The 26216-nt window shown below is 37.9% G+C and overlaps 1 protein-coding gene across 4 annotated transcripts; it reads left to right on the forward strand.

Moving 5' to 3' along the window:
• The first annotated feature begins 8348 nt into the window (after nucleotides 1-8348).
• E2F8 (E2F transcription factor 8) lies at nucleotides 8349-25745 on the forward strand. 4 transcript variants are annotated; one of them, XM_087921264.1, is made up of 13 exons: nucleotides 8349-8773; nucleotides 10540-10642; nucleotides 13817-14077; nucleotides 14526-14682; nucleotides 16902-17201; nucleotides 18102-18263; nucleotides 19416-19553; nucleotides 19853-20050; nucleotides 20744-20822; nucleotides 21119-21557; nucleotides 22374-22458; nucleotides 22778-23133; nucleotides 25378-25745. In XM_087921264.1, exons 2-13 carry the CDS (start codon nucleotides 10625-10627, stop codon nucleotides 25459-25461), a joined length of 2277 nt encoding a protein of 758 aa, XP_087777390.1. In that variant the 5' UTR covers nucleotides 8349-8773; nucleotides 10540-10624; the 3' UTR covers nucleotides 25462-25745. The 4 variants fall into 4 exon arrangements, with proteins under 4 accessions (XP_087777390.1, XP_026562250.2, XP_087777389.1 ...); XM_026706465.2 differs by having other exon boundaries at nucleotides 8683-8769; nucleotides 22365-22458; XM_087921263.1 differs by having other exon boundaries at nucleotides 8683-8769.
• The last annotated feature ends 471 nt before the right edge of the window (nucleotides 25746-26216 follow it).

Raw genomic sequence — 26216 nt, forward strand, 5'->3', positions numbered from 1 at the left:
AGATGTTTAATAAAAGATTTTGGCCATGCCTCTTGATTCCTAATCAAGAAGCCAGATTAAATTTATTTTCTAGTCAATCTTTTGCATCGCAGTTGACTGATTTCACATATAACACTCTGCTAATAACACTCTGTTATGTATCATGGTGGTTGATTAATTTAATGTGATAAGCTACAACCAAACAAATCCTATAATATCTGACATGCTGTCAAAACCTGTGTCTTTTGGAAGCAGTAAATTGGTAGAATCCATGTTTCGCTATCTTCATCTCTCACTCATTTCAGTATATGATATGTAATTAAATACAGATACCAATATAATTTATTTATTTTATTTTGTCAAACAATTATAACAGGTATAAGTATAAACATAGTTATGAATACATGAAATGGATACATATAAAAAAAAACAATAGGACAGGGACGGTAGGCACATTGGTGCGCTTATGCATGCCCCCTACAGACCTCTTAGGAAAGGGGTGAGGTCAATAGTAGACAGTCTAAGGTTAAAGTTTTTGAGATTTGGGGAAGAAACCACAGTCAGGTAGAGTATTCCAGATATTGACCACTCTGTTGCTGAAGTTGTATTTCCTGCAATCAAGTTTGGTGTAGTTTACCTTGACTTTGTATCTATTGTGTGCTCTTGTATTGTTATGGTTGAAGCTGAAGTATTCACTGACAGGTAGGACATTGCAATATATAATTTTGTGTACTATACTTAGATTGGACCGAAGGCGGCATAGTTCTAGGTTGTCTAGGTCTAGAATTTCAAGTCTGGTGGCATAAGGTATTCTTCAATGTATAGAGGAGTGGAGAACTCTTCTTGTGAAATATTTCTGGACTTTCTCAACTGTATTAATATCAGATACGTAATGCGGACTGATGAGACTGATGAGCTGTATTCAAGTATTGGTCTAGCAAATGTTTTGTATGCTCTCATTAGTAGTGTGATATTACCAGAGAAAAAGCCACGCAAGATTAGGTTAACAACTCTTAACACCTTTTTGGCTATGTAGTTACAGTGGGCTCTAGCACTTAGATCATTAGAGATGAGTACTCCAAGGTCCTTGACAGAGTTTGGATCATCAACAAAGTCTTGACTATTCAACTTGTATTTTATTTTCTGATTTTTTTGCCAATATGTAAGACAGAGCATTTATTTGTTGAGATTTGAAGTTGCCACTTGTTTGACCATTCTGATATATAGTCGATGTCTTTTTGAATGGTAGCAGTATTGTCGGTGGTGTTGAATAGCTTTACATCTTCAGCGAACGCAGTTGCTCTTAATATGATCACAGAGGTCATTTATGTAGAGTATGAAGAGAGTTGGTCCTAGAACACTGCATTGGGGGACACTACTGTTGACAGGTACGGAATTTGATAAGACGCTCCCAATTTTGACTATGTGTTGTCTGTTTGACAGGAATGCTTCTATCCAGTTATGCAGGTGTCCAGAGATACCATAAGATTTTAGTTTTAGGAGTAGTTTGTCATGTACCAATGAATCAAAGGCTCTACAGAAGTCTATGTAAATTGCGTCTATTGCTTTGTCCTGATCGAGTTGTGTAGTCCATATGTTTTTGCAGTGTAAGAGTTGCAGATTACAGGATAGTTTTTTTCTGAAACCCAATTGTTTATTAGAGAGTAGGCTGTTTGTCTCTAAGTGGAGGATAATGGATTGGTTAATAATTGATTCCATGACTTTACAGGTGACGCAGCATAAAGAGATTGGTCTGTAATTTTCAACTAGGCTGCGGTCTCCCTTTTTAAAGATGGGGATGACCGTGGCTAGTGACCATAGGTTTGGCAAGGAACTGGTCCTGAAAGACTTTTCAAAGATTACGCTTAGAGGTTTGGTTATGGCAGTGGATAGCTTTTTTAAGTAGTAGGCACATATTCCATCCGGTCCAACAGATAGAGATGGTTTTAGATTGCGTAGTGCTTTTATATACAGAGACATCTGTCTCTTACTTAATTAACTATAAAAAATTAGGTAAAAGCAATTCTAGTGTTTAGGGGAAATGATTTACAATGCACAAGAAACTCTGAACAAAGCAAGTAGGACAGGTATTTCCTGTAAAGCAACATGTCAAAAACAATACAAGTCTGCTTATTCACCAAACACTAGATATATTACTTTATAACAGCCAACAGGCATTTTGCTATTTCATATCATATACTGAATCATCCCAAAGGCTATGCCTGTGTTATGTCTTTCTCCATAATGCTCTGGAAATTGCCTTTGGCAAACAGTAGCTAGGATTTAATAACATTTCTACCTTCACATCTATTTCCTGGGTCAATTCACAAAACAGGCATAACTTTAGGGTGTACATGCATTTCTTGGTTTTTCTGATTATACAAACCCCTGCTCCTTCAGCTAACAAAAGTTTCTTTTTCCTCTTCAAAGTAATTACATATATTTAAATGTTATAGTAACAACTAATGTATTTCTTGTTGTCAGCCACCACTTGAAAAACTTTTGTACAAGGCCAGAATAACAGAAACCAAAGAGACTGCCTATTTCTAATCAAACATTGTACAATTAGGCAACAGGCAGCTCACGTTTAACACTTTTAATTATATCACCCATAGCCAAGAGTTTAATCCTGAGCAGCTCACAGTTGACTCAGCTTTCCATCCTTCTGAAGTTGGTAAAATGAGGACCCCGATTGTTGGGGGCAATATGCTGACTTTGGAAACCACTTAGAGAGACTATAAAGCACTGTGAAGTTATATATAAGTCTAACTTCTATTGCTATAGATTTGGTATCTGCTCCCTTATAGCAGTAAAGGTAAGCTTAGCAGAATAAAGGTATCAACTATAACTGCAGGCTTCCCTAAAGAGAAGCAGGGACAGTTTTTCATGTTAAAAGTATTGCCTTTCCTAGACTGGTCTTCAATTTACAACAGTTTATTTAGTGAACATTCGAAGTTATGGCACTGAAAAAAGTGACTTATGACCGTTTTTCATCTCCATGGTCACATGATAAAAATTTGGACACTTGGCAACTGACTCATATTGCAATGTCAAGGGGTCGTGTGATAAACTTTTGTCACCTTTTAACAAGCAAAATCAATGGGGGAAGCCCAATGGCTTTGTTGAAAGGTGTCAAAATGCCTTTCTTTCAAGGATTCGATTTTCCCGCTGGGAGAGCTCTGGCGCAAGGATCCAGACAACTGCTTGAAAGATGGATCTTTTTATTTTTCAGGAAGGTGGAGAACAGTGAGAAGTCTGCGTTCCTGGGCTAGCTGGCTTCTTATGGTAAGTCCCTGGTTTTTTATACCCTTTTCCCACTTTGTAAGTGTGATTTTGTGTAAGTGTTTGGATTTGTGCCTAATGTTTCAAATCCTGTTTGAGTTTGTCTTTATTTCCGTCAGAGGGCAAACTCTGTGGGGTGCGGAAGGCAAACTCTGCGGGGTGGCCAGATTGTATTATTGGTTTTCTGTAATCTCTTTTAGTTTTAAGATAGTTTTTCATATTTGTTCTGTGGCAATCTCCTGTCTGTCCCTTTTGTAATTTTTATTTTGTGTCTTTTGTCTGTTTTGCTTATTTGGTATGTCCTGCGTTTGTAAGGGTTTTCTAAATTATCTTTTGTTTCCTTTTCCTATTTGTCTAGTTTTCTTAATTACTTAGGCTTTTGTCTATAGGGATTCTTTAATACTTTTTATTTGATTCCTTTTCCTATGTAAGTTTGTTTTCTAGCTGACCTGATGTTCCACTTGGGCTTTTCTTGTTTTTTGTGACACTACTGCCTTCGTGAAATTCCCTTTCCACAGCTTCATGGAATTTTCTTGGAAATAATACAGGTAGACCTTGACTTAAAACAATTCATTTAGTGATTGTGATTGTAAGTCAAGTACTGCCTGTATTGTTGCTGTTGCTTGTTTCTAGCTTCTAGCTTTAAGTCTTAGAATTTCCTGGCAGCTTCTTATCCAGGTACTAACTGATCTTACTTAGTTTTCCAGATGATCAAATAGCTGCCATCTACCATAAGCAATGATGCACTGTATTCTAAAAATCTAAACCCTAGCTTTCCACAATAAATTGCATAGAACTTTTCCATATACTAAAACATTTATCAATGCTTTCATTTTAACATTTACTTCTGGATTCTTCAGTTTCACACAAGACGATACTTATCACTAAAAAGACTTTACAATCATTATCTCCTAACTGATTATTTCAATAATACAGCCATAAAGGCCCATACTTGGTATTTAAAAAAACCAACACATTTCAATGCTTAAAAAAGCAGTCTCTAAAGTAAGAAAAAATATGTACCTTAGTAAGGCTTTTCCAGAAAAACTAGTTTTGTGTAATACTTTCCAGTAACTTCTTTTACTGGGAGTAAGCTAATACAATAAACATGTTCCAAAGAATAGTGCCTTTTTTTTAGTACACATAGTTTTACATGCATGCATTTTAAAATTAAAATCACAAAGGTGAGGCTGTGCTCCTAATTTTGGAAGCAAAGTTGAGAATATGATTATTGGGGAAACATTTACTTCTAGAAAATTCCAACTCAGTGAGACTTGCCCCCCCTCCACCCCAAAAAGACATGAAAATCTTCACTTCCTTATGTTCAGGGCCTGCCATGCTATTTATGAAATATCACATGAAATTATGTAAATTGTCCTATAGTAGGCTCCATTGAACATACTGAGATTTACTACCAAATAAACATGTATAAGCTTGCATTTCTATTCACATTTATTATAGAACAAGCTGCATTAAACAAAACATACTTTGAAGGAAAAATTCCAGAGTTCACAGCTTAGCACCATCTAAACCATAGTAAATCAAATGCCAGAGCATGTTTCAAGAATGATCTGTCATGTGGTTTACGTACATATCCTCAATAGCAATACCTTTGATTTATATCTATTAAACATTGTTATATTCAAACACAATACATTTTTACTAATCATTTTTATAGTATATACAGATGTATTACTGTTTAATTGGACTCATTTGAGTTTTACAGGATGTTTTCCCAGTAAATAAACAAATGTATTAAATAAATGCAATTTAAAAATGATAAAAATATTAATAATGCTGAAGCAATTGTGATAGCTGTGTACATTAAACACATTAATAATCTGTTGAACTGAAACAATCACTGTAAACCAAATCACCCAGTGATTGTTAGAACAAAGAATGCCAGATAAGTGAGATTATATCTTATTGGAATCACTTGGGAACAAAGCAGATTGATTTGCACGGCTAAGGAAAACAGCATTTCAAAATCTAATAACTATCAATTTCCTTTCTTCCTTAAACATAATACTCAATTCTCTGGCTTTGAAATCAGATATTTGAGGAGTATTATCAAGTAGAAAAATAGGGACCACTTTGGTGGGAAGATAAGAGTTACATGTGCCTTCGGCATTTAGTCATGCTGGCCACATGATCACGGACATGTCTTTGGACAGCGCTGGCTCTTTGGCTTTGTAACAGAGATGAACACCTCCCCTTAAAGATGGAAACAACTAGCACGTATGTGCGAGGGGAACCTTTAGCTTTATCCTTTCTTATTCCCCAAATCTTAGAAATAAATTCAGGTCAACCCAATTCTTATCCACCAATTTTGAAAGACAGAAAAAAAAAAGAGTTAGTATGCCTGTAATTGGCCTAATGTTCTAACCAACATCTAATAAACAAAAATACAATACTCCCCATTTATTGTACGTTGCAATAGATCCACAATTTGGTCACTGGGAGAGACTGCAGCCTTAACAAGAACTCCTCTGCTCAGCTTATTAAAACTTGGCACCAGTGGCACCCAAAAGAAGCCACAAAGAAATTGCAATCTTTATAGTACCAAAAGATACAATTTAGTACAATTTAGTACTTGCATCACATTGTCTAACACATGAATGCAAATGGCTTTGTTTGTATCATGAGACACTCACCATAATTTGCACCCGTGCCAGGAGCACTTGACACTTTTGGCATATGCTCAGCACGGAGTCAATCCTTCCCTAACGAGTTTTATATCATGAGCCAAATGTCTACGAAGCACAGAAAGCTGCATTGAAAACTATACAGCATTTCAAATGTTGGAGACATTGTCAACTCTTCTTGTACTTATATCTGCTAAGAACCTATAGCAATAGAAGAGTTTTGGAATTCAGATGGCCCTCGGCTTACCATTCATTTAGTGACAGTTCAATTACAAATGCATTGGAAAAAAGTGATTTACGACCATTGCAATATCCCCATGGTCACATGATCAAAAATCAGTTCCTTTGCAACTGGTATGTATTTATAATGGTTGGAGCAACTAAGGATCATATTTGTGACTTTCCCAGTAAACTTCCAACAGGGTCAAACAGGGAAGTTGGATTCGCTTCATGATCACATGATTTACTTGCAGTCATCCCCATAACAATCATGGAAAACTGGGGCAGAACTCTCTTAACAAATGCCTTGCTTAGCAATACAAATTTTGGTTCTAATTGTTGTAAGTAAAAGATGTTTTTATTTAATTTTTTTTAAAGAAAGATGAGGAAGAATGGAAGTTGCCAGTGTCTCAGGAGGCAAAATTGCTTCTGCACCTCTCAAGAACCGGATAGTTCACTACAATTTCTTAAGATTTCTCTTTGCAGTTAACTTATGGCAGTAAAAGAAAATTGAAGTACTGGTAATCCTCGAAGTATGCCCACAATTGAGCCCCAGCTTTCTGCTGCTAAGTGAGACAGTTGTTAAGTGAGTTATTGCTTCACTTTGCGACCTTTCTTGCTGTATTTAAGTAAATCACTAAATGGTTTTGGTAGTCATATAGTTATAAAGTGAACCTGGCTTCCCCATCGACTTTGCTTGTTAGAAAGTCGCAAAAAGTGATCACATGAATTGGGGACACTGTAACTGTCATAAAGGAGCCAATCACCAAGCAGCCAAATTTTCATCACATGACCATGGGGATGCTCCAAACAGTCATATGTCACTTTATTTAGTGCTATTGTAGCTTCAAACGGTCCCTAAATAAAAAGTTTGAAAAAAAGGACTAGGGGAAACATGATAGCAGCATTCCAATATCTCAGGGGTTGCCACAAACAGGGAGTCAAGCTATTCTCCAAAGCAACTGAGGGCAGGACAAGAAGCAATGGGTGGAAACTAATCAAGGAGAGGAGCAACTTAGCTCTAAGGAGAAATTTCCTGACAGTTAGAACAATTAATCAGTGGAACAACTTGCCTCCAGAAGTTGTGAATGCTCCAACGCTGGAAGTTTTTTTAAAAAATGTTGGATAACCATTTGTCTGAAGCGGTGTAGGGTTTCCTGCCTAGGCAGGTGGTTGGACTAGAAGACCTCCAAGGTCCCTTCTAACTCTGTTATTCTATAATCTACATTCTGGAAAATATATCTAAATTCAGTTCATAAAAAATAAAATCCTGAGATGGCTCTCCTTCCCCCAAAACATCTTCTAGAGAGGGGAAGAATCTGCCATCCCCCATGTGGTAGAAATTCATATTAAATTTGGTGTACATTTTTATTTAGGTGGTTTTGTTTTTGTTTAGTATCTTTATGCTGTGTTGCTAGATGATTTTTCCAAATGCCTCTCTGGTGCAGATGTTTTAAAACTTAAATGAAAAGCAAGAACAAAGTTGTTTGCATTGATAGGCCACCTTATTTTTTTCTCTTCCCTTTCTTCATTTATATTCTTTGATTAAGCATCAATTGATAAGGTTAACTCATTTTATCAGCATTAACAAACCAGAGGTAAATCTGGATTATGATTAGCCCAAGGTTATGGATTTGAAATCTAGTTTTCCTTTACAACTGATAGCGTATCACCTAAGGAATACAGTGTTTGGCACACTTTATCTTACTTCTATCCTTCTCTCCCAATTCAAAAGCTGTTCAAAACAGTAAACAAATAAATGGAAAGAAAGCAGAATGGAAAATCTTCACCCGTTTCACCATCTTCTGTATCTTTGTGATTTCCAATTCTGTAGGGGAAGGAACAATGTTACTGGACCAACATTTTCTTCCTTTTAAAAAGAAGCGAAATCAAAGAGAGAAATGCTAAGAACTCTTAAGGAAAACCTGCTTCTTTCTCTGCTCTGCAAGGAAGCAGATTAAGTGCTTCACGCGTATTCAGTCAATTCATGTGTCCCAGGTATTGAAACTTCAACTGGCCAACCCGGAAGACCAAGGAATGCAAAAATACACCCAAACCTACCCATGGAAGCCCTCCCTTTTATCGCGCCCCGCCATTTCTACGCGCCACTGAACTAACTCTCAATTTTCTTTCCGACCCCCCCCACTCCGTCCAAGGGAAAGAACGCTGATTGGCCAAGACCGGAAACCTTCTGGGGGTCTGGATTGGTTGGAAACTTTCTTCTCTTTCCCTCGCCATACTGTCCTCTTCTGCCTGCTGAATTCAAATCGCTTCGGGGAGAGGGCGGAGGGGAAACAAATCAGGTTAAAGTAAGGGCGCGCGTTCGGTCTGAATAGCGGTCGCTATGCCTTTAAAGGCTTCCGCGTCTGGGTTGCGAGGCGAATGGAGAAGGCGGAAGGGGAGCAAACCATAGAGCCCTGGGGGGGTACAGTTAGGCCAAATGCAAGCCCAGTGGCGCCAAACGTTTTAAACGGAGCGGCAAGGAGACTCCGCCCCCTCTTCTCTCAAGAGCCAATGGGAAAGGAGAGTGCGAAAAATAGGGAGGAGCCCCGTCCGAACGATGGAGCGCGCGCGGAGAGTTCTCAAGTTGGGAGCGCAAAAGAAGGAAGTTTGGTGGCCGGGTGTGAGGGCTGCGTCGTCCGAGGTAGGTGAGTGGATTGGAGGGAAGGGACGGCACCGCCGCCAGAGGATTGCTGGACAGGGCTGGCACCTCAGTCGCGAGACGGGCGACGTGCAAGTTCGGCAAAATAAAATTAAAAGCCGTTCTTGGAAGCAGTGTGGAGTTGGGTTTATTGGAGCAATGTAGAAAGCAGCGAGAATAGGGCTTTGTAGAGTCTTTAAAAAAAAAAAAGACCTTTATTAAGTTGGAAAAACATTAAAATACAGCCCAACGTAAAGGGAAGGGAGCAACAGGGCGACTTAAAAAGTGATCTCCCCCCGCCAAAAAAACCAACCCCAAACTCCTCAGTGCTTGTTAGAGGCGCATTAGAACTAAAATTAGAATTCTTTATTGGCCAAATGTGATTAGACACACAAGGAATTTGTCTCCGGGGCATAAGCTCTCTCAGTGTACATACAAGTGATAGATCATTGGAAGGACTTGTTTTAAACTACTGCATTGGACTGTCTGATTTTGGTTAATGTAGTCTCGACCATCCTGCCTGTGTAAGGATTTATAAAATCAAACGCAACCACAAACGTCTCTCAGTGCGACACTACTTGTCCTTGAGTATCGTAAACACAAATGGAAATCTGCCCTGTGCCAGATGTAGCATCACAGGCTGGAAATGTTTGTGTTATTGTAAGCCCTGCAGTCTTTATTGTATTGTTAGGCTACTACACACTCGAGGCAGCTTCTCTTGTACGAAAACAGACCCTTGTAAAATTTATCTCAAAAGGCAATACAGATAGTCGTTGACTTACAACAGTTTGTTGAGTGACTGTCCGAAGCTACAACGGCACTGAGAAGGGTGACTTATGACCATCTTTCGTACTTATGCCCATTGTAGCTTCCCCATGGTCACTTGATTTACATTCAGATGCTTGACAGCTGGTTCATAGTTAATGATGGTTGCAGTTAATGATGGGGTCATGTGATCATATTTTGTGATCTTCTGATGAGCAAAGTCTACAGGGAAACCAGATTCACCTAACAATCGTGTTACTAATTTGACAACTGCAAGTGATTCACTTAACAAATGGGGCAAGAAAAGCCATAAAATGGGGCAAAACTCACTTAACAAATTTCTCACTAAGCAACATAAATTCTGGACTCTGTTGTGATCGTAAGTCGAGTATAAGGTCTGTTGAATTAAATGTAGTTCCTCCTACGCAGGCCTTACAGTCCTGTTTTGTACTTCTGTGGGTTGCCACTTGTATCCATTCCCGCACATTTTCCACAAACCTTGGAAAAACTATTATCCTCAAAAGACAAAGTGAGCGAATACTACTGTTTGACAATGTTGCGTTTTCTTTTAGAAAATCATAGCCTTTATTTAGGTGCCCTCACACTAATATTTTTCAGCCGAAACAACATTATAGCAAAGCATAGAAAATCTTCTATACCATGAATATCATAGATAAGGCCTATAAATATTAACATCCACCATCCATTATGGCTACGGTAAAATAATTTTCTTTTACAATAATACTCTTCAGTAAGAAGATAGGATAGACCAGGATACTGTTCAGAGTCACCTTGGGTAAGATGGACACCCATAAAAAGAAATTACAAGAAACATACCAGCCTTCATTATGCTGATAACATTTAAAGCATTCTGAAGTAGCAGGAAGAACAACAATATTGGTCTAAAATGTTGATACCTCTAGTAAATTTCAATCCAGATTTCTCTTCAGTTCTAATTTCTTCCTTAAAACTACATGTGTTAACTAATTTGTTTTTTCTTTCTTTCAGAATGCTAAAATGGTGTCCCAGCATATAAGCCAACTTAATGTTTAATTGAACAAATGTATACAAGGCTGAAGCTAATAGTGGCAATATGAATAAAGAAAACAAGGTAATTTATCTAAGCCTTTCAAATTATCTTTTGTCATCTCTTATATTCAAATTGTAGGACAATGTTGTTTGCAAATTGCAGTAGTATGAATACCTGAAGCAACTCAGGGTCATTCATTGTTACGTTTTAGATATCCTGTGTTTTGATTGAGCAATATGGCTATATGTCACTCTTGACATAAAAGAAGATAAGAAAACAGCTTACTAGGGTCAAACATTTTTCCTTCCCTATCTGATATTGTCATCTTAATGTCTTTTTTTTTTTGCCCATGGATATTTTAAGACAATTTTACAACAATTGTGCACACTGTCAAGTGTAATATGCTTCAAAGTTGCAGTACTGTCAGTTTCTCTTATAAAAAAAGGAAGTTACCCTCTCCCTATATGTGCACAGAAATCAAGGCAGGGAGTTAGTTGTAGGCATTGAGAAACTGTTCCTCTCCCTTGAGTCATGCCTCGTTGTCTCATCATGGGAAATGTTTTTGGGAGAGTTATGCAAAGAATCACAGATGTAAATGTCAAGAATATATAATCCGAGCAGGGTCACTCAAGGCATGAAGGTCATACAGCTGCCCAGCTAAAACAAGCAGGCATCTGTATTAAGTAACAGCAATACAGAAAGCTAGTTGGATGAAATGGTGTGCTTCAGGCTCCTTCCCTTAAACGTTGTTGTCTGGCTGGATCTCAGAGGTGTGCCTTCTCCATCACTGCCCAGGCCATTTGGAACAGTATTACCTGTGATCTGCAAAGCCTCTCTCTTTTTAGCCTTTCAGAAAGCGACCAGGCTCCCACCTATCCAACCACTGGAGAAGTTTGGGGTGGATCAATGTACGTAAAGTTGATAGGATGTTAGAAAAACATCCTTTGTAGGAGTGATTTTGCTGTTTTATGGGTTTTGTTGTGAGCTGCCTAGGATTATTTTATAGCAATAGCACTTAGACTTATATACCGCTTCATACTGCTTTATAGTATATTTATATTGCCCCCAACAATCTGGATCCTCATTTTACTCACCTCAGAAGGATGGAAGGCTGAGTCAACCTTGAGCCTGGTGAGATTCGAAACTGCTGGCAGCCGGTGATTGACAGAAGTAGCCTGCAGTACTGCACTCTAACCATTGCACCACTGTTCTTTAAGTTCTACCGTGTTTCTCATAAAATAAGGCCGGGTCTTATATTTTTTTGAGCCCCGAAAAAATGGCTAGGCCGTCTTTTCGGGGATGACTTAATTTCCCCCCTTGCATCCTCATCTAGAGCGCCCCGCAGGCAGCCTTGCCACCAGCCTCTCCTAACGGGTGATCATGGCGAAGCGCAGAGAGCTCCCTACTCCCACCAAACACCTTTGCTGCAGACCCAAGACCTTTGGCACCCGCCGCTGTTGCATTCCCTTCTGCCCATTCCGCCGCCATGTTTGGAGCTGCCACTTCTGTGTTTGGAGTGCCGCTGCCATTTGGAGCACCGCCGTCATGTTTGGAGCTGCCACTTCTGCGTTTGGAGCTGCCGCCGTGTTTGGAGTGGTGGCGGTGGTCCAAATGGCGGTGGTGCTCCAAACAGCGGCAGTGTTCCAAACGCGGAAGCGGCAGCTCCAAAGCAGTGGCAGCTCCAAATGCGGAAGTGGCAGCTCCAAACAGCAGCAGTGCTCCAAACAGCGGCAGTGCTCCAAACGTGGAAGCGGCAGCTCCAAACAGCAGCAGTGGTGCTCTAAATGTGGAAGTGGCAGCTCCAAACGTGCCGGCGGCATGGGCAGAAGGGAAATCAACAGCGGCGGGTGCTGAAGGTCTTGGGTCTGCCGCAAAGGTGCTTGGCAGGAGTAGGGAGTTCTCCGCGCTCTGCCATGATCACCCATTAGGAGCAGCTGGTGGCGAGGAATTGCTGCCCGCGGGGCTCTCCTAATGGCAAGTCCCCCCACCCTTCCCCCCATTTTGTATGTTTTAAAATAGGCCTAAATTTGGGGGGAGGGGCTTAATTTGATTTTATGCCTAGAAAACATGCTGGGTTTTCCTATTGGAGGATGTCGTATTGTTGGAGAAACACGGTATCACTTAAAATAGAAACAAACCATTACTGTATTTTACCAAGTAAGGTACCTGAATAGAAAAAAAATAAAATAAAATGATTAACAATATAGTGCTGGATGACAAGGCCTTGAGTTAGATGCACTCAATATGCGAGTGAGGAAGAGCTGAGAATCTTTCAGAGTACTAATGTGTTCATGGTGTGGCGAAATTGAATCCTTTGGGATATCTAGTTGTTGATGTTGCCATACAAACAATTGCCACAAATTATTGTATTTAAGAAAATATATATGTATGGAGTTATATACTTTTATAATTTTATTTATTCAGATATCCATCTTCTAATCCATACCATAGACACTCAATATTGTTTGATTGAAATAGTTAATAAACATAGAAACTATGCTACTGTGGTCAGTGGGCTTTGCAATATTTGTAATAACAGTGAGGAAAAAGGTGACATCAGTAATTTTAGCTATATAAAATCTTAAGTATTTCAAAGAGTTACCCTAAAGGATAAGATGTTATTACCTTCAGCTGGCTACTGCAACATTGTCTATCCAGTTGAACTGAATGATGTCAGATATTACAATTTTGTCCCATACCTCTAACAAACATTGTGTTACTTGCTGTTCAGACAGAGGATTAATATAGAAACACTATATTCTCTTGTAACAGTTTATATAACTGCACTGTGTTTCAGTATACTAATTCATTATTATCATTATTATTCTAAATGTAACACATTTTCAACAGAAGTACTCTATTCTTTTTTGCATTTCCCTATAGAACACGGGCTGCATTCACGTATAACAACCTGGGAATTTTTATGATGGGGTACACAGTGAAAAGCTTGGCCACATTGGCGCTGTTTATATATTACGTTAAACCAAAAAGAGAATAACCAAAAATATCTTTCATTCTTATATCATCTTTTGTTCAGATAAATTCTCAGGGTGACAAAAAGTAGACTAGGCTGTTTTAAATAAAAGTGAGTTCTGTAAAATCCAGCAGAAATAAGTGTCAGCTTTGGCCAAAAAGTACAGTAAGGTGAGTTTTGGCAAAAAACATGTCTTTCAATATTACAATCAGTCTCTGAGTCACATTTTAATGTTCAGTATTGTTCCATTTCTGAATTATATTTTTTCTTTCTTGGCTTAGGAAAATAAATGTTTTGGAGTGCGTGGAAGCCCAGTCAAAACTCCTCTAAGACAAACAGTTACCCCCAATTGGCTTTTGACAGAGATCCAGCCTGCTGTTTCTGATCATCTGACAACACCACCAAAGTCCAATGAAAGCACTTCTGGTGATCCATGGACCCCAACTGCTAATCTTAAAATGCTGATTAGTGCAGCTAGTCCTGAGATTAGAAATCGAGAACAGGAAAAAAAATGGTCAGATAATAAAAGTGAAAGCCTTGAGGTAAAACTTTTTTTTTGTATCATTTTTCCATACTTGTAGTAATATGTGTGTGTGTGTGTGTGTGTGTACGTATATATATATTTGTTTTCTTAAGTTTTGGCGGGTACTTACATGTATGGCACTCAGCTTTGTTCGGGTATTTTCCACATCACTGTAGTTGTGCTTTTAAAGTTGTAGCACGTTTGGCAGAATCTCATCTGCCATCATCAGGCTTCTGTATGCCTCTTACAGAAGCCTGATGATGGCAGATGAGATTCTGCCAAACGTTGCTACAACTTTAAAAGCACAACTATAATGATGTGGGAGAATATCCGAACAAAGCTGAATACCGTGTGTGTGTGTGTGTGTGTATATTTGACATGTTACACATAAAATCTGGAATGCTAGTTAAATTTTGAAGATTTTAAAATGTCATAGAAGAGCTTTTCCCCCTCCTTTCTCTCTGCAGGATCATTTGTCAGGAGATGAATTTGAAAAGCCTCATACAAGCCGTAAAGAGAAAAGCCTTGGATTGCTATGTCATAAATTCTTAGCCCGCTATCCTAATTATCCTAACTTTTCTAAAAATAATGAAATATGTCTTGATGAGGTAGCAGAAGATCTAAGTAAGTTTGAGCATTGCATCACCTTTTTTTTTCCTTGACAAATCTTATGACTACTAAGAGGAGAATATGGATGTGAAAAATTTATCAGTTCAAGAATAAAAGGTTCTACTCTCCATATATGCAGAATCTCTTCCCAACCACACTGTTCTGGAGTAGTTTACAGTTTTTGAACATATATCCTCCAAAATGGCAGCAAATGGGATAGTCCTAAAAAAAAAGGTTATTTTGTCTATAGTGTCTTAATTAAGTGTTTTAATTATTTTGTCTGTAGTGTCTTAATTATAGTGTTTTAATTAAAATATAAATCTCTAAAATATATCTAAAGAATTACCACTTGCTAAGTGCAGAGTTGTGAAAATACAATTGACCTTTCAAACCACAAATCGTCTACATGTTTTGCTCCTTGATATTTTAAATTTTGTTTTGAAAGGTCAATATCATTTTTCCCCTTTCAATTTATTTTGATATGCATATTAAAAAGGGCCACGGTACAAAAGTTTTGGAAGCTAGTATGCATCATCAATAAATTTTAAAAAACCCATACAACTAGAAAGTATCAAGCTAAACACTTAAAAACATCTTCCTAGAAAATCTAGAACAGGGGTCCCAAACTATTCAGCTCATTGACCTCTTCATGATGTTTCAAATTATTAACCCCAAAATATTTGTTATTTGAAAATAATTTAATAAATACTATTTTAATAAATAGCAATAGGAATAAATAATAACAGACGACTGAAGGCCACCTTGAGGTCAATCCTCCCAGGTAAACCAAACAGAAACAAATAAATGAGCTAATTCTACTTTGTTGTAAAGCTACATTAACAGATTCTTGTGAGTCTGAAGGCACAAACTTCCCATCACTTTTAACCGCCTGATCAATTAGGGCAGGTCCTTCCCAAATTTTGTTCTCTGATCATTAATCCACTGTGGTCCCTTTCCTCCCTTGTCTGATTGTTTCCTAGGCAGAATCTTTTCCCCTCATCCCCTGAGATCATACATTGCATTACAGTAGCTGATCACCCAACCCTGGGTTACACTGTCTTACCACTAACCATCTTCAGGACTGGGGGCTAGCATGGATCTCTACAGAGAGCCCAAAGCACGAATTGACCATTATCGACCTCGCCTTATTTATTGACCAAAAATTGCCTTCCCCCACCCCCAACAGATCCCCCATTGACCCCTAACTATCAACCCCCTGGATAATTCCATTGATCCTTGGGGGATATTTACCCCTTTGACAAATTGATCTCTCTCTTCAGGGATTATAGAGATATTCTTAAAAAGCATATTCTTTTATATCCCAATTTATCAGCCTTACCCCCATGTGGGTAGTTTGAAAAAGACTTACGCTTATCTTAACTGAACAAGTTAGCAATAGTACTTACATATCACTTCACAGTGCTTTACAGTCCTCTAAGTGGTTTGCAGCAGTGGCCCCCAACCTTTTTTGTGCCACGGCCCGGTACCGGCATCACAAAATCATCCACGGCCCAGTACCAACATCAGCACGCATGGCAAGGCAAGCCGAGCGACCGGCCAGACAGCCGTCCCCCGCTTCTCCCCGCCACCTTCAACTCCTCCTTTGTACCTGTGTCGATGGGCTTTGAGACAGCTTCGGGACGGTCGCTCGGCTCGCCTTGCCATGCGTGCTGAAAGAATCCTCGCACCTTAGTTTTGTTCGAAGCCGGCCCCCCCTCCTCGATGAAGCTAAGGCGTGAGGATTCTTTCAGCACCCAAATGCCACTTTCTACCCAGAAAAGCTCACCGGAAGCACTTTTTCATCAAAACAAGATGGCGGAAAAGCTCACCGGAAGCACTTTTTCATCAAAACAAGATGGCGGCGCCCAGCAAACTGGCGGGCTGGTAGAAATTGTTCCACGGACCGGTACCGGTCCGGAGACCGGTGATTGGGGACCCCTGGTTTACAGAGTCAGCATATTGCCCCCAACAATCTGGGTCCTCACCTAGGAAGGATGAGTCAATCTTGAGGCAGTCAGGATTGAAGAAATCAAACTGGCAACATGAACAGAGTTAGCTTGCAATACGGCATTCTCACCACTGCTAAGATTCTAGCGGCTGCTAAGATTGTATTTTCTATAATTGAAGTCCTGTCATTTATTTTGATCGTTAAAGTATTTAAAGGTATGCTTTAGAAAACTAATAAGATTGAAAAAGAAACTGCAAGATAATTTGTGATGTTTCCGTCATTCCAGATATTGAGCGCAGGCGTATCTATGACATAATGAATGTATTAGAAAGTCTTCATATGGTGAGCCGATTTGCCAAAAACAGATATTCCTGGCATGGCCGACATAATCTTAAAAAAACACTGCAGGCTTTGAAAAAAGTAGCTGAGGAAAACAAGGACTTGCAACAAACCAAACTGACTAAAAAAAGAAAAAATGGGCAAGAGATTGGAAATACTGGCCAGAATATTGAATGGATGACAACACATGCTAAGTCAAATTATCATACAGACTTTGTGGAACTCCCTGGAATGGAACTTCAAGGAGGTAATTCTAGGAAAGGCGTGTTAATAGATGGAGATGTCCTATGATTCCATTCACTAAAATGCAGGGTATAATCCATTAATTAAATGAACGTTTTTATAAGCTGTGTTAACACCAGTGCTTAGAAAAACTGAATGTTGCAAAAGAATCCTAAAAGGCATTAACCTTCTCCTTGAACCTTTTCTAAAATCACATCTGATGTGGAGTATGACCCCATACCAGAATTGGATAAGAGTGGAATCAGAGTTAAATATTACAAAATCAATAAATAATCTTGCTGAAAACAAAGTCAAGTAATTCTTGTTTAGGGATCACAATTGGGTTCAGGTTTGGAGGAGAAGAGATTACAAAAGAGTAAGTAGGCACACATTAGAGAATACACATCAAAAGAAATGCATTAACACCAGCTGTTTCCCTGGTGTGTTCCTAGTGAACAGCTTAAGAAACAAGTAAAAGCCCTTACTGAGAAATTGATTAGAGTCTTGTCAGTATCAGGCAGCAGTTCCAGAAAACCTGAGAGTTCTAATCAACTAAGGTCACAAAGCTAACTTGTTAAATTGTGGTTAACACTTTTTAGGGATGCACTGTACTCTAAAGAAAAGCAGCTAGAAAGAGATAGCTTCTTTAAGTAATCTTTCTGCTCTGTGAGGGGAGTAATAAATGCAGTTCTTGGACACAAAGTTTCATCACTGCAGTAAGTGCAAATGGTTACTATCCAAGGCAATCTCTAAACGAGAACTACCCATACACAATTTATTAATGCAAATATCAACAAGTAATTGATAAACTAAGCCACATCCAGTAATTGACCAAAATCAGGTCCTAGTGAAATATGCCATCTTCCAATTGTTAGTGATTTGGATTTACTTCTATATTTGATTGTTGTCTCTTTCCTTTCTATAGCTTCAGTAAATAGTCGTAAAGACACATCTTTAAGAGTGATGAGCCAAAAATTTGTAATGTTGTTTCTTGGGTCATATCCCCAAGTTGTGAGCCTTGACGTTGCTGCTAAAAGTTTGATAGGAGAAGACCATTGTAAATCACTGGATAAAAGCAAGTTTAAAAGTAAGTGGTAAAAAGTCCTATCTTGTGTGACTGATTTAGTTTATGTGATTAAAAAAATCGCCGTGAGCTATAAGCTTATAAAAATAAACTTCCTTGCTTACCAGGAAGTTAACTGCTCCCGGTCTCACTTGAAAAGCTGGCCCAAATTTTGTTGACAAATTTCAGTGGCAGGGTGCTAAGGGGCTGCATATGCATTTGGACTGCCGTGGTAAAACTGCATATAGATGATGGCTACATATGGATTATGGACTGCTATGACAAGCCATGGTTTTACATGAAACAGGCTGCATCCTCACAACATGCTGAGATTTAAAAAAAAAAACGCATTATGAGATGTGTGACTACAGTCAATGTACTGAGAGTAATTGTACTGCTCAGAAAGCCTTCATCTTAAAAGTGCATCCCTCTTCGGGGTTAAATTATCCATTATATCTAAGAAATCTTTTCTTACCGACTGGATGAAACCCTAATAAAATTGCTGGAGAATCTAATGTTCATTTTATTGCAACCACCTGCTCCCCTTTATTCAGCTTGTTCGCCCATGGTGCTCTTTTTTTCAAACAGAAGAAATGATATTATACCATTCATCTTTGTGTTAGACTACTAGGATAATTGACCAAAATCTCAGTGACCACACTCCATGTATGACATAACTGTTCAAACCACCAGAACAAGTATTTGATCGGTTATTAAAGCTGCTTCCCTTAGCTTCAAAGAGGAAAGCTTTCCTACAGTAGGTTCCTTATTCTGCTCTGTTCTTTTGGATTTCTGGTTTTTAAAAACTTTCAATCCTCTTAATTTTCACTGAATAAAACAGAAGTGTTGCATGCTGTAATGGGTCTCTATTGCTGTAAAAGGCATCCAAATCATCTGAATTAAGAGTGATCTTTCAAAGGCCATTCCTAGGAAGAAGGTTTAGAATCTATATTTCTAAAACCTGCATTGAATAATTTTAATTCTCTGTTTTAAATGAGCTTAATAATTTTAATTCTCTGTTTACAAATAATCACTGACATTCAGTATTTCTGTAGATCCCTCAAACTGAAATGTTTCTGGTGTACTACATAGCAGGAAGCGGAAGGAAAACTCTAGCGTTAACAATTTTGAATTTTTGTTTTTTGTGTTTTTCATTAGCTTTTTAACTTATTTCAGCTAAAATTCGAAGACTGTATGATATTGCCAATGTTCTCAGTAGCCTTGAGCTCATCAAGAAGGTTCATATTATGGAAGAGAAAGGCCGCAGGCCAGCATTTAAATGGATAGGACCAAATGTTTTTTCTGATATTAAAGGTAGGTATATAATTACTTTTGAACTAGACTTGGATTATTTTTGAGCTACAATTAAATTTAATGTTCTATTCACTTGTGCCGACCTATAAAAGTCATATCAAAGTTAAGATAGTTGATTTCTTCTTTGGGTCACTATATTAACATAATATATCAACATGTATATTAATACTTAGAGGACTAATTACCTGTTTTAAAAGAAATATTTAAAAGTGATAACTCAAAACAAAGAATGTAACAATAGTATAGTATATATACAATAATATATTAATGTTAGAGTTCTGTGTATGATTGTATCATAGATACCAAGCCAGAACTGGATGTAATGCCACTTCCAGTGGAAGATAAACCTTTTAAAGAGTGTTCTAAGAATCTCTTCCCTACTAATAGCAAATCAAATTTCACACGGCATCCGTCTTTGATGAAACTGGCAAGGAGTAAAGAAAATGATCAGAGAAAGAGTCATTCGGCTCCAGGCAGCCCTGTCAAAAAATATTTAGGTATGTAGGATACAAAATGTTTCACATAATTCTGAAAAAAACTAGTAAAATAAAAAACTACAAGTGCTATTGGTTCTGAATTTCTTAGTGTAGAACAGCAATTTCCAACTTTCAGCTTGGTGGTCCAGTTTGTTTTTTGGGGGGGAAGAGGGGAAGTAGGCTGAGCAAGTGGCGGGCCAGTGCACAAGAAAGAAAGTCAAGCTGCATTCATGTGTGCCGGCCCAAAGCGCACACCGTCCCATTTCAATTAGGCTATGGCCCAGTAGTGGGCTGCAGCCCAGGGGTTGGGGATCCCTGCTGTAGGATACAAAATGTGTAAATATGTTTCAAAAGCAGAGGATGCTATTTCCAAGTCTGTTTGTTTTTGAGCAGTCTTTCTGATTACTCGTTTTATGAGAATAAAATTCATGTGTATGTGTTGCACTTGGAGGTTTAGAAAAATTAGAACGTAATGGCTCAGGTAGATAAAATAAATTGATAATAAGGAAATACCTATGACAGTTCTCTGTCATCTTATCTCTTCATGGAACAAGCTGTGTCAAGAACACTAATTTAGGATAATAAGAAAAAGCCATAAGCCAAACCATGTCAGCACTACCAGTGTGGATTTTAGAAGGAGGTTCAAGCTGGATCTTAGCTTGCTAAATTTTAAATAAAATGAAAGTTAAATGCTTCATTTCTTTTCTTATAAAGGCTCAAATCCTTCAACTATTCCAAGCAAGATGGCTCAACTTGCAGCAATCTGCAAGCAACAATTAGATGAACAATCAAGGTATATTTCTACATAAGGCATGGTGGTTGCTAATTAATGTAATAAACTATCTGTTGAAATCAGCAATTTATAGTTGTTTATATCAACAGTTAACATAATTGTGACAGAGTAATATTACAGCTTCTAAAATCTGAAGTCTTATTAACTTTTTAAATACACTTAATAATGTAGTTATTTGTGTGTGTATGTTTTCCAAGTAAAAAGATCTAATATTGTAATGGTGATATCTCCCAGCAGAGAAAATTTCCTGAGAGAAAATTTGGATAAAAGACTTAACACTGAGTTTATTTTTTTAGGGAATTTGAAAAGATGAAAAAGAAATTGGAGCACACTTCACCTTCTGAATCTTGTTGGAAACCCAAAGCAGTCTTGTTGCCTTCTCAAGCTGCAAACTTATCCCCGACCTCCAACTCAATACTTCCTACTGTACCATGTGCAGCATATCTGAATCCATCCCAAGTAGTGACAACATGCCCAAATTACATGGTTTATCCTGTTTCTACTACTCATGCGACCAAAATTAAGACTCCCATGGAAACTCTTACTGAAACATTTACTAAAGACAGTTTTAATGATTGGGAAAAAGTGGAAGAGCTGCAACTCTGGCTAACAAAGGAACCCAGTGGAACAACAGATGACCTGATATCTCGGAAATGTTTTAAAAGATCTAAACTAGAGGGTAGTCCAATTAAAAAATGCAAGAGTAAAAAGATGGAGCTTCAAAATTCACTGCTGGTAAGTTATCTTTAAGTGTAATTGTTCCATGTATTAAATAATTTTCTGTTGCAGAAAAATCTAACATTTCACAAGTCATTCTTAAATTATATAGAATACTAGAGAAAGCCCAGAAGAAAGTTTTTAATAAATGCAGATGCCCCAATCCCTTTCCTTTCCATTATTTTTTCTTGCCCATGAAAGCAGCTTTTTTAGTGACAATTTAATCAAAATATTATATATTTAAACATACCAAAGCTCTCTAAAGCAAAATTCTAATTTTCTATATATTTCAAGGTAAGTCTGTTAAGGTTAAAAATCACCAGGGTTCTGTAACTTCTCATGTAAATCAGGAAATCTTAATTTCACCAGTAACTAAGCAAAATAAACCCAGAGAAGTGAAATTCAATTGCGAACAGAAGAAGCAGGGAGATACTTTTGAATATGATCAAGTCAGCAGAGCACAGAAAACGCCTCCGGGATTTGCAGCTGCTATACTAAAGGCAGATTCCCTATCAGACATTGTACACTTATATATTGTTCTTCTGAAAGGCTCAGTAGTTTAATAATATATGTTCAACAGATTTTTCTTTTCCTACCAACTTAATGTATGAAAGTAACTTCAAGATCAGTGCAGGAGAAAACAATGTTGGCAACCACAGATACATGCCCATTTTTGTTCTTTAGTTTTATCCTGTATCACATGGAGGCCATGGTTACATCTTGCTGGAAAACCAGTTTGGTTGAGTGATCAAGGTCACCAGGTTAGAAACCAGGAGACTTTGAGTTCTAGTTCTATTATCTCTTACCGTTCTTACCTTTCCTTAGGACATCAAGGTCCCCCATGAAGTTGCTGTGACCAGTAAGGGGAAAACAGAGTTGTGTGCAGTGGGGAAAAAATCCTACAGTTCTCCTAATCTAGGTAAGTATATGTTGACCACATCACAGGATTTTTCCAAAGGCAATTCATTTTGACATTTTCTATCAGCAGTTAAGGAATGCAGGTTTTAAGACTGTGAAGCCAGATAAAATTATTTTATCTAGGAACATTGCTGGCTGCATAGAGGTGTGGTCAGCTCTAACCAATAGCTCTTAAAACCCATTGCTTCTTTATGCTTAATTGCCACCTTCTCCAAACTCATAGCTGCCTCTACTAAATTGCTTTCTGTGTATTAATACAAGTTACATGGCATAAAGCAAGTTCCCTTGTAATAGTGTGTTCTCTTTCTTCTTTGCTATAGGTCCAATTCCAGTGACATCTGATTTCCCTACTTTTCATATAACACCTCTTAACCTAATACCACCACCACCTTCTGTAGCAACCACATCCTCAGGGAATGGTGCTGTTGAGTCAGCCCATATTAACCCTACCCCACCTCAGAGCACCTTAGTTCTGAACATTATTCTACAACAGTTAGGAATGATGCCAGCCAATGTACAGATGTCTGCAGATCACGTACATCGATCTGCTTTCATTTGTCAAGGAGCAGAACATGTTAGTCCTGTTCCAGTAAGTGTCGGATTGCAGCAAGCAACCATATTACTAAGGGATTATCGAGATTTACATGGAGAATTGATTCCAACCACTCCTCAGGAGGTAAGAAGGTTCTTTTCAAAAAAATATTAAGTAATTGGGACTCTGCAGATCTTTTCAAAGAGGCACAGAAGTGCATACAAAGCATTTTTCTTTAAAATAATTAAAAGCTATATTTTTCCAGGGTTGCAAAATTGTTTTGGAAACTGCTGTTGGCTACCTCTTGCTTTTTTTTTTGTGGGTGCAGTTAATTTCATTTTTTTCCCCTTGGAAAATGGGGAAGTGCATCCAAGCTCATCTGTTTTGGCTCTTAGAATTGAAATACTTGCCTCAGCAAAATTATCTGATTAAAAGGTATACAAAACACATATGATTATTGCAAAAAGAAACAAGAGAATTGTTGGAAAAAATGAAAATGTATTTTTTAAATCGGAAGCCTGCACAATACTTGCATTGCTTAAGCCTCTAATAAAAAGCAGCTTAACATACTGCAATCTGAACTCTAGATAAATATTTCTCATTGTATATCGATTGATAGCAGGTATATACTATACATTATAGTAATACTTTTTAAAAGTGCCTGAATATCCTATCTATACTTATATGTAAGCCAGTGGTGGGATTCAATTTTTTTTACTACTGGTTCTGTGGACATGGCTTCATGGGCGTGGCTTATGAGCATGGCAGGGGAAGGATACTGCAAAATCCCATTCCGTCCCCACCACACTAACCTGCTTTCCAGCTCCATTCTCCTGTGCAGGGCAACTAAAGAAGACCCAGCCAATCAGCTGGGACTCGGGAGGCAGAGAATAGATGGGGGCAGGACCAGTCAGAGGTGATATTTGCCGGTTCTCCAAACTACTCAAAATTTCTGCTACCGGTTCTCCAGAATTGGTCAGAACCTGCTGAATACCACCTCTGGTGTAAGCCCATAAGTTCATATTCAGTTTCATTTGATTTTATGATGGAATTTGAAAAAACATAAATTATTCCTTACGTTGTTACCAAATTTGAAAATATTTTACTAGCTTCAAGAGAAATTAAACCACTGTTCTCTTATTAATTTATAGTCATTTTTATTGGAGACTTTTGGAGAAGTAAGTGAACCAACCAATTACTTGGTTTGTGGTGTTTGTTTGTTTGTTTGTTTACAAATTTAAAGTCCTGTCTGGCATATTCTGGTTTTTAGAATTAAATTGGCTTATACAAATTCTGATATTAGTTGAAGGGGACATTAGGAACAATATAAATTAATAATGAGGCTAAATGTATGAATGTATTCCAGTGAGGCTCCTAAGAAAAAATGCACATATTCTTTTTAATGCTTTCCCTTTTAGTGAATTGTAGTGTGTACAAGACTATTCTGAAGGGGATTTATTCCACTGCAGTAACAAAAAGTTGCTTGACCAATGTAGGAGAGACTTCCACAAAACTTTCCAATTCTGGAGTTCACCTGAGGTTTTCTCCTTTCGGTGAGCTAGCATTGATCCTGGAAATTGCAGCCTAGTGCAGTTGATAAAATATCTTTGTACTACTAATACTTGGCCAGAACAGGCATCCAACTGGCTGCATTCTGATCCAATTGAAATGTATCAGCTGTCCTTAAAAGCAGCTCTGCCTAAAATCCTTTGCCATATCTAATCTGCATGGCATCAGTGCATGACTAACAGAGCATAATTCTAAGCTTTCCACAAAGAGGCAAAGATTATTAGACACAGATAATACTTAGACCACCTTAGATCAACAGTCTCCAACCCTTTCAGCTTTGCGGATCGGCAGGGGGAAGGCAAGAAAGGGTGATTCCATGTGACAGTGGGCAGATGCATCCGCCACTTACACAAATAGCGCTACGGGCATACTCATCCACGTGCAAGTGGAGCTGCATGACGCACACTCACCTGCCACTTCTTGTGGCCTAGTTCTGAATGGGCCACCGCCCTGTAATTGAACTTGGGGACTCCAGCCTTAGACAACTTGATATCTAGCAGAACTGCTAGCTGCGACATTGGTTCTTCAGTGGTAACTCCTTCCAAGATTGGTTGTTATCTATCCATAACATGTCATTTGGGCTAAATATTAGCATACATATGGATCCAAGCAACTGTTTAAAAATCCTACATCTCCCTGTGGTGAAAAGAAAATATATAGCAGCATGCTGATTAATTGTGTGCCCATCAAGTCCCATATAGGATGATCTGTATACTAAAACAATAATAAATTAAATATGCCTCTTGTCTATTTCGTGGTAAAGTTTCTTGAGCTGGTTAGCTTGCAAATAACACAGATTTTTTTCCCCCTTTCATCTAGACCAGTGTTCCTGTGACATTCAAAAATTCTAAGAAAGGCAATGAAACGTCGAGTGATCCAAGCCTAGATCCTGGCTCTCATTGATCCTCTTATGCAGAGGTTTCCAAACTTGGCAACTTTAAAACTTGTGGACTTCAATTCCTAGAATTCTGGGAGTTGGAAGTCCAAAAATCTTAAAGTTGCCAAGTTTGGGACCCCTGCTCTTATGGATCAGAAGGAATTTTCCCAGAAACATTGCTAATGCTGAAGAATACTTGATGGATCAACAAAATATACATTTTCTCAAAGAAAATACTGCATCCCGACCTTCAATTAAATATAATTGCAATACTTTGTTTCTGTCACATAAAAATGGTTCTTTGAAATTATTTTTAGGCATAGTGATTTTTTTCCCCCTGTGTTGGATTTTGTTTTACTTTTATCTACAATAGTTTATTAAACTAATCTTTTTTTGAATGAGGAATATACATCGTTTTTAAATGTGTCACTTAAAATTTCATTGGCTATCTGATAATAACTTTATGAAATATAAAGCTATTTTTTGTAAATAGTAATACTTAAAGAGAACATTCCAAGTACCAAGCCTCGACTATTTTTAAAAAGTCCAAGTTTGATATTTTATCATGTCAGTGTAAATTAATTGCAAAATATAATTTAATGTTTATTTAATCTATTTCCTTTAAATTAATAATTGAACTTGATTTTTTGTAAAGTTTTAGTGATAAATTTTCAGATGATTTCATAATCAGTATCTTCTGTCTTGTTTGTTGTAATTTTGTAATACCTCCCCAAATTTTGTTTCTAGATACAAATATTGTAAGTTCAGCCTGAAATCTCTA

This window comes from Pseudonaja textilis, chromosome 1 (assembly GCF_049901715.1).
Source record: "Pseudonaja textilis isolate UNSWEBS1 chromosome 1, rPseTex1.2, whole genome shotgun sequence".
Lineage (NCBI taxonomy): Eukaryota > Metazoa > Chordata > Lepidosauria > Squamata > Elapidae > Pseudonaja > Pseudonaja textilis.

Bases quoted from the DNA above. Each gene is read 5' to 3' on its own strand.
- E2F8 (XM_026706465.2), top strand. The intron at 18,264-19,415 runs GTAAGTGGTAAA...AACTTATTTCAG, and splicing joins GGATAAAAGCAAGTTTAAAA to CTAAAATTCGAAGACTGTAT. The intron at 23,134-25,377 runs GTAAGAAGGTTC...CCTTTCATCTAG, and splicing joins TTCCAACCACTCCTCAGGAG to ACCAGTGTTCCTGTGACATT.